At 40.4% G+C, this 16,289-nt stretch overlaps 1 protein-coding gene across 2 annotated transcripts in view; it reads left to right on the forward strand.

Annotated features, from left to right (window-relative positions):
* Nucleotides 1–16,289, forward strand: part of LOC106586108 (nck-associated protein 5) — a 101,763-nt gene that overhangs the window by 26,171 nt on the left and 59,303 nt on the right. For both annotated transcript variants that reach the window (XM_045707706.1, XM_014172977.2), the window contains exons 4-5: nucleotides 3,920–4,087; nucleotides 9,442–9,510. In XM_045707706.1, coding sequence (XP_045563662.1) covers nucleotides 3,920–4,087; nucleotides 9,442–9,510 — 237 coding nt within the window. The remainder of the gene's footprint in view (nucleotides 1–3,919; nucleotides 4,088–9,441; nucleotides 9,511–16,289) is intronic.

Raw genomic sequence — 16,289 nt, forward strand, 5'->3', positions numbered from 1 at the left:
ATCACCTTACAGGTCCTGTAATAAACAGTGTTGGATAAGAGGCTGTGAACAATCAGAGATTTCTTTCGAGAAATTATCATATCACAAAAAAAAAAGATTAACTTTCAGTTCACTGTCATCGGCAATCCCCTGTAATATCTTACTGTACATACAGTAGCATGTGGATAGGGTATTTGGAAGAGACAGTGGGAAGAGTGGTCACCCTTAGGCTAGATTCTATCAAATCTCCTGATGAATGTCATATCCTGTAGCAGCTTAGGTCAGTCACACATTCTGACACCAATGCAACGACCGCCAAGAGCAGGTACGACCACTGGGGGTATTCGAACCTTAGTCACCTGGCTCCAATGCAAGTACGCTAATGCTACCAACTCATTCAAAATTCCAAGGTCGTTACAATACAATACATTGATGGGGTCCTATTGTATTGTCATGCAAGAAACATTTTACCATGACCTCTCTGCAAGATATTATTTTGTTTTTCCTGTAACCCATTGTGGGGTCTTTTGCCACAATTCAGGTTTTAAGTAACTGTACATATTGTTAATCAGAATTAATGGGAAAGTGGCTGGATTTTAAGACACACTTATGTAACACTGGACTACACTGCATGTATAAGTAATTATGAGGGAAGTATGTGTCACTGGAGACCTTACTAATTGTCTACTGGATGGTTGCTTGGTTTTGAGAAAGTTGCAATGCGATGAACACTAAATCGATTTGCGGCCATGATGTTTTGTAGACTCGACAGTACACAACGCCCTCACACGCCTTTTCGATTACTCCATATCTCGAAAACTTGTGGTATGGAATTGATTGTTGGAAGTAGCGGGGTTAAAAGTGTTTGACATAAAAACGAACACAGCGTAGTACAAATGCCAATAAGCCGCATAATTAAAATGCATTTTTAATCATTAGAGCTTTTAAATTTAGTTCACAATACTTAATGGAAGGAAGGAGACTTCGTTCTGCATGTCATAATGTTACAGATAATTAATGCCATGTTGTTTATGGGTCAATCAATAAACATTGGGGGGTCAACCAAGGACAAGCCATATGAGTTATGGTGGCAAAATGGTGATATGTGCAGCCAGCAAAATAAGAAGTAGCCTACTGTGTTAGTGGTGGCTATAAAACCAACTATAATTGTAAAGAGGCAGCTACAAAATATCAAATATTTTTTATTTATTTTATTTATTTCACCTTTATTTAACCAGGTAGGCAAGTTGAGAACAAGTTCTCATTTACAATTGCGACCTGGCCAAGATAAAGCAAAGCAGTTCGACAACATACAAAAACACAGAGTTACACATGGAGTAAAACAACATACAATCAATGATGCAGTAGAAAAAAATAAAAAAATAAAAAAAATAAGATTATATACAATGTGAGCAAATGATGTGAGATAAGGGAGGTAAAGGCAAAAAAAATGCCATGGTGGCAAAGTAAATAAAGTATAGCAAGAAAAACACTGGAATGGTAGATTTGTAGTTTGAAGAAAGTTCAGAGATAAAATATAAATAATATGGTGCAAAGGAGCAAAATAAATAAAATAAATAAATACAGTAGGGGAAGAGGTAGTAGTTTGGGCTAAATTATAGATGGGCTATGTACAGGTGCAGTGATCTGTGAGCTGCTCTGACAGCTGGTGCTTAAAGCTAGTGAGGGAGATAAGTGTTTCCAGTTTCAGAGATTTTTGTAGTTCGTTCCAGTCATTGGCAGCAGAGAACTGGAAGGAGAGACGACCAAAGGAGGAGTTGGCTTTAGGGGTGACCAGAGAGATATACCTGCTGGAGCGCGTGCTACAGGTGGGTGCTGCTATGGTGACCAGTGAGCGGAGATAAGGGGGGACTTTACCTAGCAGGGTCTTGTAGATGACCTGGAGCCAATGTGTTTGGCGACGATTATGAAGCGAAGGCCAGCCAACGAGAGCGTACAGGTCGCAGTGGTGGGTAGTATATGGGGCTTTGGTGACAAAACGGATGGCACTGTGATAGACTGCATCCAGCTTGTTGAGTAGGGTATTGGAAGCTATTTTGTAAATGACATCGCCGAAGTCGAGGATTGGTAGGATGGTCAGTTTTACGAGGGTATGTTTGGCAGCATGAGTGAAGGATGCTTTGTTGCGAAATAGGAAGCCAATTCGAGATTTCACTTTGGATTGGAGATGATTGATGTGAGTCTGGAAGGAGAGTTTACAGTCTAACCAGACACCTAGGTATTTGTAGTTGTCTACAAATTCTAAGTTAAAACCGTCCAGAGAAGTGATGCTGGACAGGCGGGCAGGTGCAGGCAGCGATCGGTTGAAGAGCATGCATTTAGTTTTACTTGTGTTTAGGAGCAGTTGGAGACCACGGAAGGAGAGTTGAATGGCATTGAAGCTCGTCTGGAGGGTTGTTAACACAGTGTCCAAAGAAGGGCCAGAAGTGTACAGAATGGTGTCGTCTGCGTAGAGGTGGATCAGAGATTCACCAGCAGCAAGAGCGACATCATTTATGTATACAGAGAAAAGAGTTGGCCCAAGAATTGAACCCTGTGGTACCCCCATAGAGACTGCCAGAGGTCCAGACAGTAGGCCCTCCGATTTGACACACTGAACTCTGTCAGAGAAGTAGTTGGTGAACCAGGCGACGCAATCGTTTGAGAAACCAAGGCTACTGAGTCTGCCGATGAGGATGTGGTGATTAACAGAGTCAAAAGCTTTGGCCAGGTCAATGAATACGGCAGCACAGTATTGTTTCTTATCGATGGCGGTTACGATGTCGTTTAGGACCTTGAGCGTGGCTGAGGTGCACCCATGACCAGCTCTGAAACCAGATTGCATAGCGGAGAGGGTGCGGTGGGATTCGAAATGGTCGGTAATCTGTTTGTTAACTTGGCTTTCGAAGACCTTAGAAAGGCAGGGTAGGATGGATATAGGTCTGTAGCAATTTGGGTCAAGAGTGTCACCTCCTTTGAAGAGGGGGATGACAGCAGCTGCTTTCCAATCTATGGGAATCTCAGACGACACGAAAGAGAGGTTGAACAGGCTAGTAATAGGGGTTGCAATAATTTCGGCAGATAATTTTAGAAAGAAAGGGTCCAGATTGTCAAGCCCAGCTGATTTGTAGGGGTCCAGATTTTGCAGCTCTTTCAGAACATCAGCTGAATGGATTTGGGAGAAGGAGAAATGGGGGAGGCTTGGGCGAGTAGCTGTGGGGGGTGCAGTGCTGTTGAATGCAGTAGGGGTAGTTAGGTGGAAAGCATGGCCAGCCGTAGAAAAATGCTTGTTGAAATTCTCAATTATAGTGGGCTTATCGGTGGTGACAGAGTTTCCTATCCTCAGTGCAGTGGGCAGTTGGGAGGAGGTGTTCTTATTCTCCATGGACTTTACAATGTCCCAGAACTTTTTAGAGTTGGAGTTGCACGAAGCGAATTTCTGTTTGAAAAAGCTAGCCTTGGCGTTTCTAACTGCCTGTGTGTATTGGTTTCTAACTTCCCTAAAAAGTTGCATATCGCGGGGGCAGTTCGATGCTAACGTCAATATATATATATATATATATATATATATATATATATATATATATATATATTCAATATAACATCAAACAAATTCTGTGATTGCTTTTCTTGGAAGGAGTCAAAATACCATGAATTGGAAGTCTTAATTTACGTGCCTTCACAGTTCTTGTAGCTACATCCATATACAGCAAACTGCAGATACAGAACAGCAGTTCACCTTCTGTATATGATTAAATAAAATCCATACTTTAGGCCAAATTCTATATCTTTCTATTAATACTTTGTGTACATGTACAGTATCTTGTATGTTGGAGAAAATAGACGAAGCAAATAGCCCCTTAGTTCCAATAGGCAATGCATGACAAAAATAATTTCAGCAACTTTGTGGGTCCCTGCAACCCCTCTCTCTATGGTTTAGGACAAACTCCTGGAGGAGATGTGGAAACAGCAGGACAGTCTGGAGGGCCCACTGCCCTCCTCGAAAGAAAGGAGGCCCGACTCTCCAGAAGCCATCAGTAGTGGACACGATGAGGACTACGACGAGACCAAGCCCAAGCCCATGCTAGAGCGTCTGTGGGCCCTTGAGGTAAGCTCAGGCACAGGAGGGTCTATTTTCCCCTTACTACCTCTCTCCATCCTCTCTTATGGATACTTCATAGTGTTAATTACCAATATACATTTTTTACTGTAATGTCATACTTGGTTATATTCGAAGTTGGTCAGGAATTTGAAGTCCACTCACATTGGCTCATTTTATTATATCATTAGGATCATGATATAAGCACAAATTAAGAGAAGATAAAGTGCCGGTTCAATGGTGTTACTTGTACTGTAAGTAGGTCAGAGACAGACAATCTTGGAGGCTTTCTCTCCAACCAAGTAGAAATGCACTTGATTCTACTAATTAAAGCCGATTGGTCAAGCTTTGATTAGTTGAACCAGGTTTGTGTGGAGCACTGCTTGTGTGGAGCAAAAGCCTGCCCCTTTACTGGACATGTGTGTATCTTTAGTCTGAATATGGCCCATAAAGAGAACATTTTAAGTTCTCCAAAGGTTATATGAGGATACCATAGTGCAGTGGGCACCGTACTGAAGGGGATAGTATCTGGCCTGTCAGAAACACTTTGATAACTATACACATTCATTCTGTCTGTTGAAGCTGCCAGGTATCATTCCTTAGACCGTCAATCGTACTTTAGTCTGGCTGATTCCATTATGAGCTAAGAGCTCATTGAATACATAGTCCCAGGTTAATGCAGAAAGAAGCTTGATGAAAAGATGACAGTGATTCTATTCATTATATTATATTCTACTTTATTCATTCTTTGTGTCCATTTCAGTATTTTCTATGTGAAAAGGCCTGAGTATATTCATGCAGAGAGGAATGGGTCTGACTTGAAAGTACTTAGTCATATCCAGTATGTGATAATTCAGTAACGAACTGGTAGTTAACATTTGAAGCCACTGTTCCTTTGAATACATTCCTCATTCACACCTGCTCTACAGAAAGCTAATATTTGTTACAAACTGTCTGCAGATCCCAGATCAGTTATATTTTGGGGGCCCTAAGCGAGACTTGGTAACTTTGTGGGCATTTTAGTACCCCCACTCTTGGCAGTGGATAATTTTTTTTGCAGCGTTATTAAACTTAATTTCCTGTAATTCTTCACATTTTGCCACGGAGCAAAGAAAATGTTGCAGTTTTAAGACGAATTTCATGCAATTCTACTCATTTTGCTTTTGGGTGGAGAGAAATGTTTGCAGTTTCAAAGGTAATATTGCAATTTTGCCATTTGGTCAAGATCAACTTTAGCAATTTTAAAGCATATTTCCTGCAAGTGTACACATTTTTTCCCTGATTTATGCCATGTTCAAATTATATCTGAGTGAGAGTGACTAACAAAATCAATAGGGTCCCCTGGATTTCAGGACCCCTGAGCACATGCCCTGTGTGCTCGGTCGGTAATTTGGTGATGTTTACTACAAGGTTTAGATAGCTGGCTAGGCTAACTTACCTACAGTAGCAATCTAAAACATGTTAGCTGACATGGGCAAATTGAGTGACTGTTAGTAACCATGTTTCCATCCACAGTTTTTAAGTCATAGCGTATAAAAAAACGCTGTGAAAAAACCCCCAGCTGTGACGGAAACAGGAAGTTTTGGTACAATTTATCAATGCAGACAGATAATTTGTTAGTTCGACATGATGGGATCTTTGTGTGTCGGTAAAATTAATTATGATCAAAACGGCGGTAATTATATAATTACCATCATGTCGAAGTAAAACTTTAAGTCACATGATGATATGTGGTGTGGTCCTCCCACTGCAATTTGGGAAGCCATGCAGTTTATTAGGCTACAGATTAAATAAATTACAATGAACTTCACAGAGTGTTGAATGTGCAGGGTTATTTTGATGCTTCTTTCCAGTAAAATAGAGGGTGTTATTCTGGTGACATGATGATCGATGCTTGACTGCCATTTCACAAATAAAATATTATTGCTTTTACCCATAATAATCTTACTGTATCTGCGAGCTGTTGGCTAGAGCACACGTGCCAAGACCAGAGTAGGCTAATTTGTTATTTAACTCAGCAGTTTTAGTGAAAAGAACTTTCGATTTGTATTTGGTAAATGCGAAAAAAGTACATTTTGTGTGCACTAAGTCAAGAGTGTGCAAAGCTGTCATCAAGACAAAGGGTTACTACTTTGAAGAATCTCAAATGTAAAGTATATTTTGATTTGTTTAACACTTTTGGTTACTACATGATTCCATAAGTGTTATTTCAAAGTTTTGATGTCTACACTATTATTGTACAAAGTAGACAATAGTCACAAAAAAAGAAAAACCCTTGAATTAGTAGGTGTGTTCAAACGTTTGACTGGTACTGTACATGTGACTAAATTAAATCAATTTTTACCCTATTTTTCATGAAATAGGAAAAGTTAGGGATTCATGCACTGCATAAAACACATACGATGAGGAGAAATAGTACAACTTCAAGTTTATTTATTTTTTTATCTACCTTTGCTTTGCCAGTTCGTACAGGGAGGATTTAGTAACTGTGCCCCACTTCATGTGAATGTGAATGTGATTTAGGGCTATCACATTCACACCTATACCCCATCCAGATGATCAATGGATCAGCAGGAGTAATGGACTATTATATCCATCCCCATTAATTAGACTGGATTAATGAAAACATTGTCATCTAACTCAGCAGTAGCCTTCATAGTTTTAATTGTATTACAATGAAATGTATTTTGAATCAAGAGGAAGACGTCCACATTTCATTTAGCATGCAAGCATGACCATTACTTCCATAAACTGGCTTCTTAAATTACATTGAATACCTTGTCTGCCTCTGCAGACGCTATTGCATATTTTATGTTTTGACTTATATATTTTGGTTTCTGCTTTCCCTTTAAATTATATTTGTAAATAAACGTTTAGTCTGACACTCATTGACATTATACATTTTTTTCAAACTACTTCCCTAGTTTTCCAGCTGTGAAACATAAAAAAAATCTAATCAAATTTGATTTGTCACATGCTTCGTAAACAACAGGTGTAGGCTAACAGTGAAATCCTTACTTACAGAGTCCTTCACAACAATGCAAAGAGAAAAATAGAGAAATAATAGAAAAGTAATAACACCAGGAATAAAATCACAATGAGTAACGATGACTTGGTTATATATGGGGCACCAGTACCAAATCTATGTGCAGTGTGCAGAGGTACGAGGCAATCGAGGTAGCTTTCCGTGCGGTAGCAGAGAGAACAGTCTGTGACTTGGGTGGCTGAAATCTTTGACAATTTGTTGTGCCTTCCTCTGACACCACCTGGTATATAGGTCCTGGATGGCAGGGAGCTCGGCCCCAGTGATGTACTGGGCCATACGCACTCCCCTCTATAGCGCCTTGCGGTTGGATGCCAAGCAGTTGCCACACCAAGAGGTGATGCAGCCAGAAAAGATGCTCTCAAGGGTGCAGCTGTATAACTTTGTTTTATTTATTTTTTGATCTGAAGGTCCATGCTAACTCTTTTCAGCCTCCCGATGAGGAAGAGGCATTGTTGTGCTTTCTTCATGACTGTGTTGGTGTGTGTGGACCATTCATTTCTTAGTGATGTGGACACTTGAAGCTCTCAACCTGCTCCACTACACCCCCATTGATGTGGATGGGGGTATGCTCTGCCCTCCATTTCACAATCAGCTCCTTTGATTTTCTGACGTTAAGTGAGAGGTTGTTGTCCTAGCACCCCACTGCCAGATCACTGACCTCCTCCCTGTAGGCTGCCTCATCGTCGTCGGTGATCAGGCCTACCACTGCCATGTCGTCAGCAAGCTTAACCTGTTTGGGCTAGGTGTCCGGGACAACTTCCGGCGAAACTGGATGGCATGCAATTCATATAAATAATCATAAAAATTATGGATATTAAACATTTAGGTACATACAAGGGTCTTATATCGGTTGAAAGCTTAAATTCTTGTTAATCTAACTGCACTGTCCGATTTACAGTAGCCATTACAGCAAATGCATGCCATGCGATTGTTTGAGGACGGCGCCTAACATCAAAATATATTTCCACCGTCACAGGTTTCATAAATTCACAAGTAGCGATTAAATATTCACTTACTTTTTGAAAATCTTCCTCTGATTTGTCATCCAAAGGGTCCCAGCTATAACATGTAGTGTTGTTTTGTTAGATAAAATCCTTCTTTATATCCCAAAAAGTTTGTTTAGTTGGCCCCATCGATTTGAGTAATCCACTAGTTCAAACTGCAGAGAAAGGAATCCAAAAATCTACCGCTAAACTTTGTTTCAACAAGTCAAAATACATTTTTATTTACTCCTCAGATACCCTAAAATGTAACCAAACTATAATATTTCTTATGGAAAGAAGTATGTTCAATAGGAAACCGATTTTAGCATGTGTCTTCATCGCGCTCCCAAACACGAATTTCCAAGACTGTGTCCCTGTACTAAAACTGATATTTGTTATTCGTTTTGGAAGTTACAAGCCTGAAACCTTGAACATTGACTGCTGTCACCCTGTGGAAGTCATAGGAATTGCATCCTGGGAGCTAGAATTCAGAATGCCCCTATACTTTCCATTGTAAGAGCATGGTCGCTCATAAAAAAGAAATTCCGGTTGGTTTTTCTTTGAATTTTCTCCTACCATATCTATTGTGTTATAGTCTCCTACATTATTTTAACATTTCTACAAACTTTAAAGTGTTTTCTTTCCAATGGTACCAATGTCAGTGAAAACACTTGGGGGCTTCCCTGTAATCCGCCATGAACAATTTGCTGCAAACTGAAGTAAGTCAATAAACAAATGAACACAGATCCAGCCCACTGTGCTCACTGTCTAGAGAAGCCTCTCATTTGATTCTCTTCACCACCTCAACCAAAAAGTTATTTGTTTCTCATTTGCTTGCTGAGGAGGCAAAGAAGTGAGATGGATATCTGGGTTGATACTCTGCTTTCCGCATGTCAATCAATGTAATTATTTGTCTGTTTTAAAGTTAATTCATCTAAGTTTAGATTACTCAAATGTTAACCCACTCTTATTTACATAGTGTTAGTGCTAATGAACGCATAAAGAGCTGTGGGTAGGGTAAAAATGTGATGCACAAATACACACACAAACACACACACACATACACACCCAATCAGGCAGGCATGCACACACATTCATAATACATAAAAACAGTGATGGCATCCTAATTAAAAAACATAGTATATATGAGAGGTCAATAAAACAGTTTTTTAAAATCATTGTGAGATGCTTATACCTTATAAAACGTTCCTGTGATTTTCAGCAACACCTGAGCATCAAACAAGCTATTCACTTTTCCTCTATATTCATATGGACACGAGAAAGTGTTTTTTGGTTTACATGTTCAGTGTATCTGGAGGTGTTTGCTATTACAGGTGGAGAACTCTGCCTTGACAATGGAGAATGACAACCAGAGGAAGCAGTATGAACGCTGCCTGGATGAGGTGAGTGACTCTTTCTCTCGCTCTCTCTCAGACACACAGAAACAGAAAAACGGACACACTCACAGAAGAAGACACAGATACACACACAGTTAAGTTAACAATCACAATCGGAAGCACTTTTACTCATTCCTTTGTAATTGTATCAGCACTTCTCAACCCATATTTTCATGAGTAAATAGACACTTATCAAGATATTGATCGTCATAAATGCTCTGTCGATGCAATGCCAGAATCTAGATTGCAATCAGCTGCTTGTCAGGGATTTCTTCGTCGGTGGACGATATGGCGAAATCATCATCGGAAAATGAGGACCAATATGCAGCAGAGTTGAGATGGTTCATTTTGAACTTTTAATAAATTCCAAAACTAACATTCAAAATAACAAAAACGAACGCACGATACACTGACAGTCCTGTTAGGTTTACACATACTAAACACGGAACACGGAACAATCTCTCACAAATACACAGACAAACACACCCAACTAATATAGGACTTCCAATCAAAGGCAACACCACACAGCTGCCTTCAATTGGAAGTCCACCCCAATTAACTCAACATAGAAACAGATCAACCAGACTACACATAGAAATACATCAACATAGACCATAACTCAAAACCCGGAAATAATAAATCAAACGCCCTCCTAACTAACACACCACCCTGAACCACATAAAACAAATACCCTCTGCCACGTCCTGACCAAACTAAAATGACAATTAACCCTTATACTGGCCAGGACGTGACACTGCTGGATGAGACACAAGCATGAATCAGGGGCAATTCAGGCCAGAACTGGTATAGACTTTCAAGTTCACCGGAGTGTCTGCATCTCAAATGGCCCCCTATTCCTTATGTAGTGCACTACTTTTGACCAGAGCTCAGGCCAAAAGTAGTGCACTATGTAGGGAATAGGGTGCCATTTGGGATGAAGCCAGTGAGTTCACTGGGTTTACTCTAAGCTGAAATGGTTGATAGGGTCTGGAAAGGACGAGAAATTACTGCCGTTTCCTTATGGAAATCTGATGAGAGTTAAAGCAGCAGGTAGTGGGGCGGCAGGTAGCCTAGTGGTTAGAGTGTTGGACTAGTAACTGATTGGTTGCAAGATCGAATCCCAGAGCTGACGGGGTAAAAATCTGTCGTTCTACCCCTGAACAAGGGACTTAACCCACTGTTCCTAGGCCGTCATTGAAAATAAGAATTTATTTTTAACTGGCTTGCCTAGTTAAATAAAAAGCTAGAATCCTTAGTTGCTACATCAATTTTTGGACGTATAAATTAATGATATATACATTTTCACTCTTCAAGAATATAACTTAGAAATGCCTTATGAGCTTAGTTGAACTAAAACCCCTAAATATAACCTTGGTTTAACCCAATGTTTGTAAACAAAGTAAATGTGAACAAACATGGTTAAAACTATCATTTTGATAACATGATGATGAGTCCTTGCATCCATAGCTCTGTCTATGAATTTGAGAGTGGTTACATTTCTCCAGCCCCATTGTCACGTTCGTCGTATGGAGTAGACCAAAACGCAGCGGGAATGTGTATGCTCATCTTGTTATTTATTAAAGAAACAAAACGACGACGACGAAAAACAGTCCCGTAAGGACAAATGACTACACGGAGAAACTACAACCCACAAATCCCATAGAAAAAAACACCCCTATTAAATAGGACCTTCAATTAGAGGCAACGAGAAACAGCTGCCTCCAATTGAAGGTCAACCCAATAAACTAAGCATAGAAATAGAATAACTAGACACAGACATAGACTAACATAGAACATTGCCCAACAAACCCCGAAACACACTAAACAAACACTCCCTGCCCCTTCCATTCATTTGTATGGGTTACCTTTAGACTAGTAGTGACACTTGTGGGAGTTGTAGAGCAAAACCGAGAACACCATTGAACACCATCCAGGCCGTATCACATCCGGCCGTGATTGGGAGTCCCATAGGGAGGCGCACAATTGGCCAAGCATTATCCGGGTTTGGCCAGGGTAAGCCCGTCATTGTAAATAAGAATTTGTTCTTAACTGACTAGCCTAGTTAAATAAAGGTTGAATAAAAATAAAAATAAATTCTGTTCATGAGAGTCCTATTAGTTTGTAGGCCAAACCGTTTGGATGATATTTCGGGATGTGTCCTGGTCTGACAAACAACGCTGTAGCTCTTCCACTTCCACCGCAGATGCGGAAGGGTGACATAGGCGGATGCTGTGGACTGAAAAAACAGATATCTCTAGCTTATACTGACAGATTTTGATGGGGATTTTTTAAATTATGTTACTTAGATTGGCGCACCAGTGCGTCAATAGGCTAGGGGGTTAATGAGGCAGTTACCATGGAGCTATCCTCTTGAATTTTAAGTATTCAGGTAGAAGACTAAATGTTTTGCAGCAACTGTAGTGAGAGTAATTCACTCTGTATGGGTTGAGAACTTGTTATAGTTTGTGTATGGGCTTTTTTGGCCAATCTCTCAGGGTGCTTTGAGTCATGAGTTCTGAGACAAGTTGTCGTGACAGCTGGATTAAAGGGCTACATTTTCTACTGAATAAAAATGGTACCACTGAGTCTCAACTACATGTGTTGATTCAGAACCGAGTCAAGTCAAGCTAAGGTGTCCTGTGTCTGCACTAGCCGAGTTATTCGTCCACCATACTTTCAGGAACCGTGCTGAAATGGACAATGTGATTTTATTTTTTATCAGAACCAGCATGATACAGTTCTGGTTGACACAATTGTCTTTCAGTCAAAAAATAATATTATCTGTGTTCAAGTTTCTGCTTATGTTTACTGCTATGTATGAATCTTCAGCCTTCCTCCCATCCTCCAGCTCTTACGAATATTACATAAGGAGAGCTTAACTCATTAGATTAAATTATGCCATGTATAGAGGTGAATTAGAGGTCACTGTGATGCAACCAGCCAGTTCATCTTTGTCACCAGTAGCAACTCATCAGCTATCACAGTACCCTCCAAAAGGACCACTCTCTTCTGTAAGGATCTTAAGTCTAAAGTCACATTTCTACAGCATCTATGCCCCCTACCAGCTCACACAGTCAGCAATGTGCAGTGCACTCAACATCACTCTTGACATCCCAAAAATGTTGAATGATCAGCACGGTCTCTGAAACTAAACTACATAATTGCTCAATTATATAACTGAGATCAAGTAATAAATTCAAGCCCTTCATGACATTCTGCTACCTTCATTCATATTGCATATTCAAGGCTACCAACTCAACAATTTTTTTTTAACTGCGTGGAAGCGAACCGAGGGCCTCTCACATTAAAAGCCTTATTCTTGAAAAGACAGGAGATTTCGCCATGATAATAAATAGAACAGTTTAAAAAAAATTGCAATGGCAACTTGACATTGAAAAGGTAAAAGAGAAGACTTGATCAGGATCCAGTCTAAGTAAAAGGTTTAATACAGAACTTTTTAAAGGTACAGGTAGTCATGAGAATGCAAAAGGCCTGATGGTAAAAAGGACTCTTCAAGGTGTCGAAAGCATTCCAAAGGGATGCTGGCCCATGTTGACTCCAATGCTTCCCACAGTTGTCAAGATGTCCTTTGGGTGGTGGACCATTCTTGATACATGGGAAACTGTTGAGCGTGAAAAACCAGCAGCGTTGCAGTTCGTGATACAAACCGGTGCGCCTGACACCTACTGCCATAACCCATTCGAAGGCACTTGTAACGGCCGTCGAAGGGAGTAGACCAAGGCGCAGCGGGTTGAGTGCTCATTTTTAACTTTTATTGAACACGTAAACAAAACAAGAAACGAACGACAGCTTAACAGTTCCATCAGGTACAAAACACTAGACTGAAAACTACCACCCACAAACACAAGCTGAAAAACCTCTACTAAATAGGAGCTCCAATCAGAGGCAACAAGAAACAGCTGCCTCCAATTGAAGGTCAAACAAAAAACCCAAACATAGAAATAGAAAAGCTAGACACGGACATAGAAACATACTAACATAGAACATAAACCAAAAACCCCGAAACACATAAAACAAACACCCCCTGCCACGCCCTGACCAAACTACAATAACAAACAACCTCTTTTACTGGTCAGGACGTGACAGCACTTAAATATTTTTTCTTCCCCTTTTTTCTTCCCCTTTCACCCTCTGAATGGACAATCCCATATCTGCGGGAAGTAGGCGTGTTGAGGGCCCCCCCAAAAAACAATAATAATACAAAAATTCCACTAAGTGGGATTGGATGTCAAACACACACATCCGATCCCACCCCTGGGCCTTTACTAGTACTGTATTAGCAGACCGATACAGCCGTATTTAGTGAGGGCAAAAACATTTTTCCTGCCAACATGTCGACAAACAATTATTAACAACCTCCCCGCCAACTAAAACATCGCAGCAACCCCACATCCAAACATCTTCCTGGGGCTATGCACAATCCATGTTTCAAGGCTTAAAAATCCTTATTTAATCTGTCTCCTCCCCTTCCTCTACACTGATTGAAGTGGATTTAACAAGTGACATCAATAAGGGATCATAACTTTCACCTGGATTCACCTGGTCAGTCTATGTCATGGAAAGAGCATGTGTTCTTAATGTTTTGTACACATAGTGTAGTCATGAGAATGCAAAATGCCTGACGGTAAAAAAGGCAAGTGGCTAAAAAATTGCTAATTATTTTTCTTTGTTTTAAGATACAGTAATTCTGAAGTATGCATCAATACAGACGATGGTTGATATGAAACTGATACAACATTCAATTGAACTATGAGAAAAGTGAGACATTTTCTACTTTGGATACTGTGTGGTGTTCAGCAGCTTAAAGCCATTTCAAGGTTTGAATTGTCACGAGTTGAGGCCTCCATCTGGGTCAGCCTCCACAACAGGCAGGCGATAAAAGGTGTATAAGAGGATAACCGTATAAAACCTGGAGTAACACGTGCAAACTAATCCCCTAATTATCCCCCTGACCAACAAACACTAGAGTTTAACGATGGCTTGAGTAAGCACCTGTACTTAATGAGGGGTGTGGCCAATTTGCACCTACGCTGTTCCAATGCCTGGGCTGCGATCAGTACATAAAAATGTAATAGAATAAAATTGAACGGAAACAGTGCTGTAGTGAACGATCAGTTGATAAACAGGGAGGGGTTGGGTTGTGAGTTCAGAATGCAATGCTGCCATTTAAATACGTCACTTATTGCTTCAAGCCACACCTCAGCACACCCACCGAACGTAGGAAACGTATCTCAAAGTGTATTCAAGAACGTACAACGTACAAGAACGTTTTGGGAAAACGTGTCGTTCAGTACAAACCGTTCCGCAACTTAGCAAACGTTCACGTGAACTGAATACACCCCTGTTCTAAACACACACAAACACAAGCAGCTTGACACAATTCATCAACTGTAGAAATGTAGATGATAGTATTAACAGGGCATCACACGGAGTTACTGGAAGTTCGGCGTGCCGACTGGGAAATTTCAACGCTCCAAGTCATAATTACATGTGGGAAACTCAGAGAAAATGATCTTACCTGAGTTGCCGAGGTAGTGGCGTTTCACCGCTGGCCTTTCACCTTTTCAACTAAAAGATTACAACAAATCCGTGTTTTAGAATTATAAACTTATCAATGCGGATAATGTAGCTAGTTTCACCATATTGTCAATGTTAAGCAAGCAAGTTAACTTTATTATTAGCAATGTTAGCTTGCTTATCTAGATAGCTAAAATCGTATTGGTTGAATAATGACACTGACTTTAATAGCACTTGAACACAGTCATGTCAGACTCACGACTTCTTTAGCAACAGTTTGAAATTTACTGGGGTGGGTGGTCCAAAGTAGGGGACCGTTGTGTGTTTTTTTATTGGGCACAAAGGAGGGTGGTGCGTTTTTTTCCCTGGTTTACATTCACCCTTTTGCAGGTTTTACTATATGTACTGAATAAAAATACAAATGTGTTCATGCAACAATTTCAAAGATTTGACTTATTTACAGTTCACATAAGGAAATCAGTCAATTGAAATAAATTCATTAGGCCCTAATCTATGGATTTCACATGACTGGGCAGGGGTAGAGCCATGGGTGGATGTGGGAGGGCAACCATGTCCACCCACTGGGTAGCCTAGCCCAGCCAATCAGAATGAGTTTTTACCCACAAAAGGGCTTTATAACAGACAGAAATACCTCTCAGCACCCCCCACCCCCCCTCAGACTATCCCCCAGGTGAAGAAGCCGGATGTGGAGGTCCTGGTCTGGTGTGGTTGCACGTGATCTATGGTTGTGAGGACGGTTGGACGTACTGGCAAATTCTCTAAAACAACGTGGAAGGCAGCTTATGGTGGAGAAATGAAAATTCAATTCTCTGGCAACTGCTCTGGTGGATATTCATGCAGTCAGCATGCCAATTGCATCTATGGCATTATGTTGTGTGACAAAACTGCACATTTTAAAGTGGCCTTTAATTGTCCCCAGCACAAGGTGCACGTGTGTAATGATCATACCGTTTTATCAGCTTGATATGCCACACCTGTTAGGTGGCTGGATTATCTTGGCAAAGGAGACATGCTCACTAACAGAAATGTAAACAAATATTTTGAGAAATAAGCTTTTTCTGTGAATGCAAAATGTCTGGGATTTCTTTTCTTCATGAAACATGAGACCAACACATTACATGTTGCGTTTATTTTTTTGTTTCGTGTAATTTATTCCATACTAGCCAAATTTCCTCATCTGCTTGCATGCGCCTCCCCTATATGAAGGTGTTTTGGTACTTCCCTTA

This window comes from Salmo salar, chromosome ssa25 (assembly GCF_905237065.1).
Source record: "Salmo salar chromosome ssa25, Ssal_v3.1, whole genome shotgun sequence".
NCBI lineage: Eukaryota > Metazoa > Chordata > Actinopteri > Salmoniformes > Salmonidae > Salmo > Salmo salar.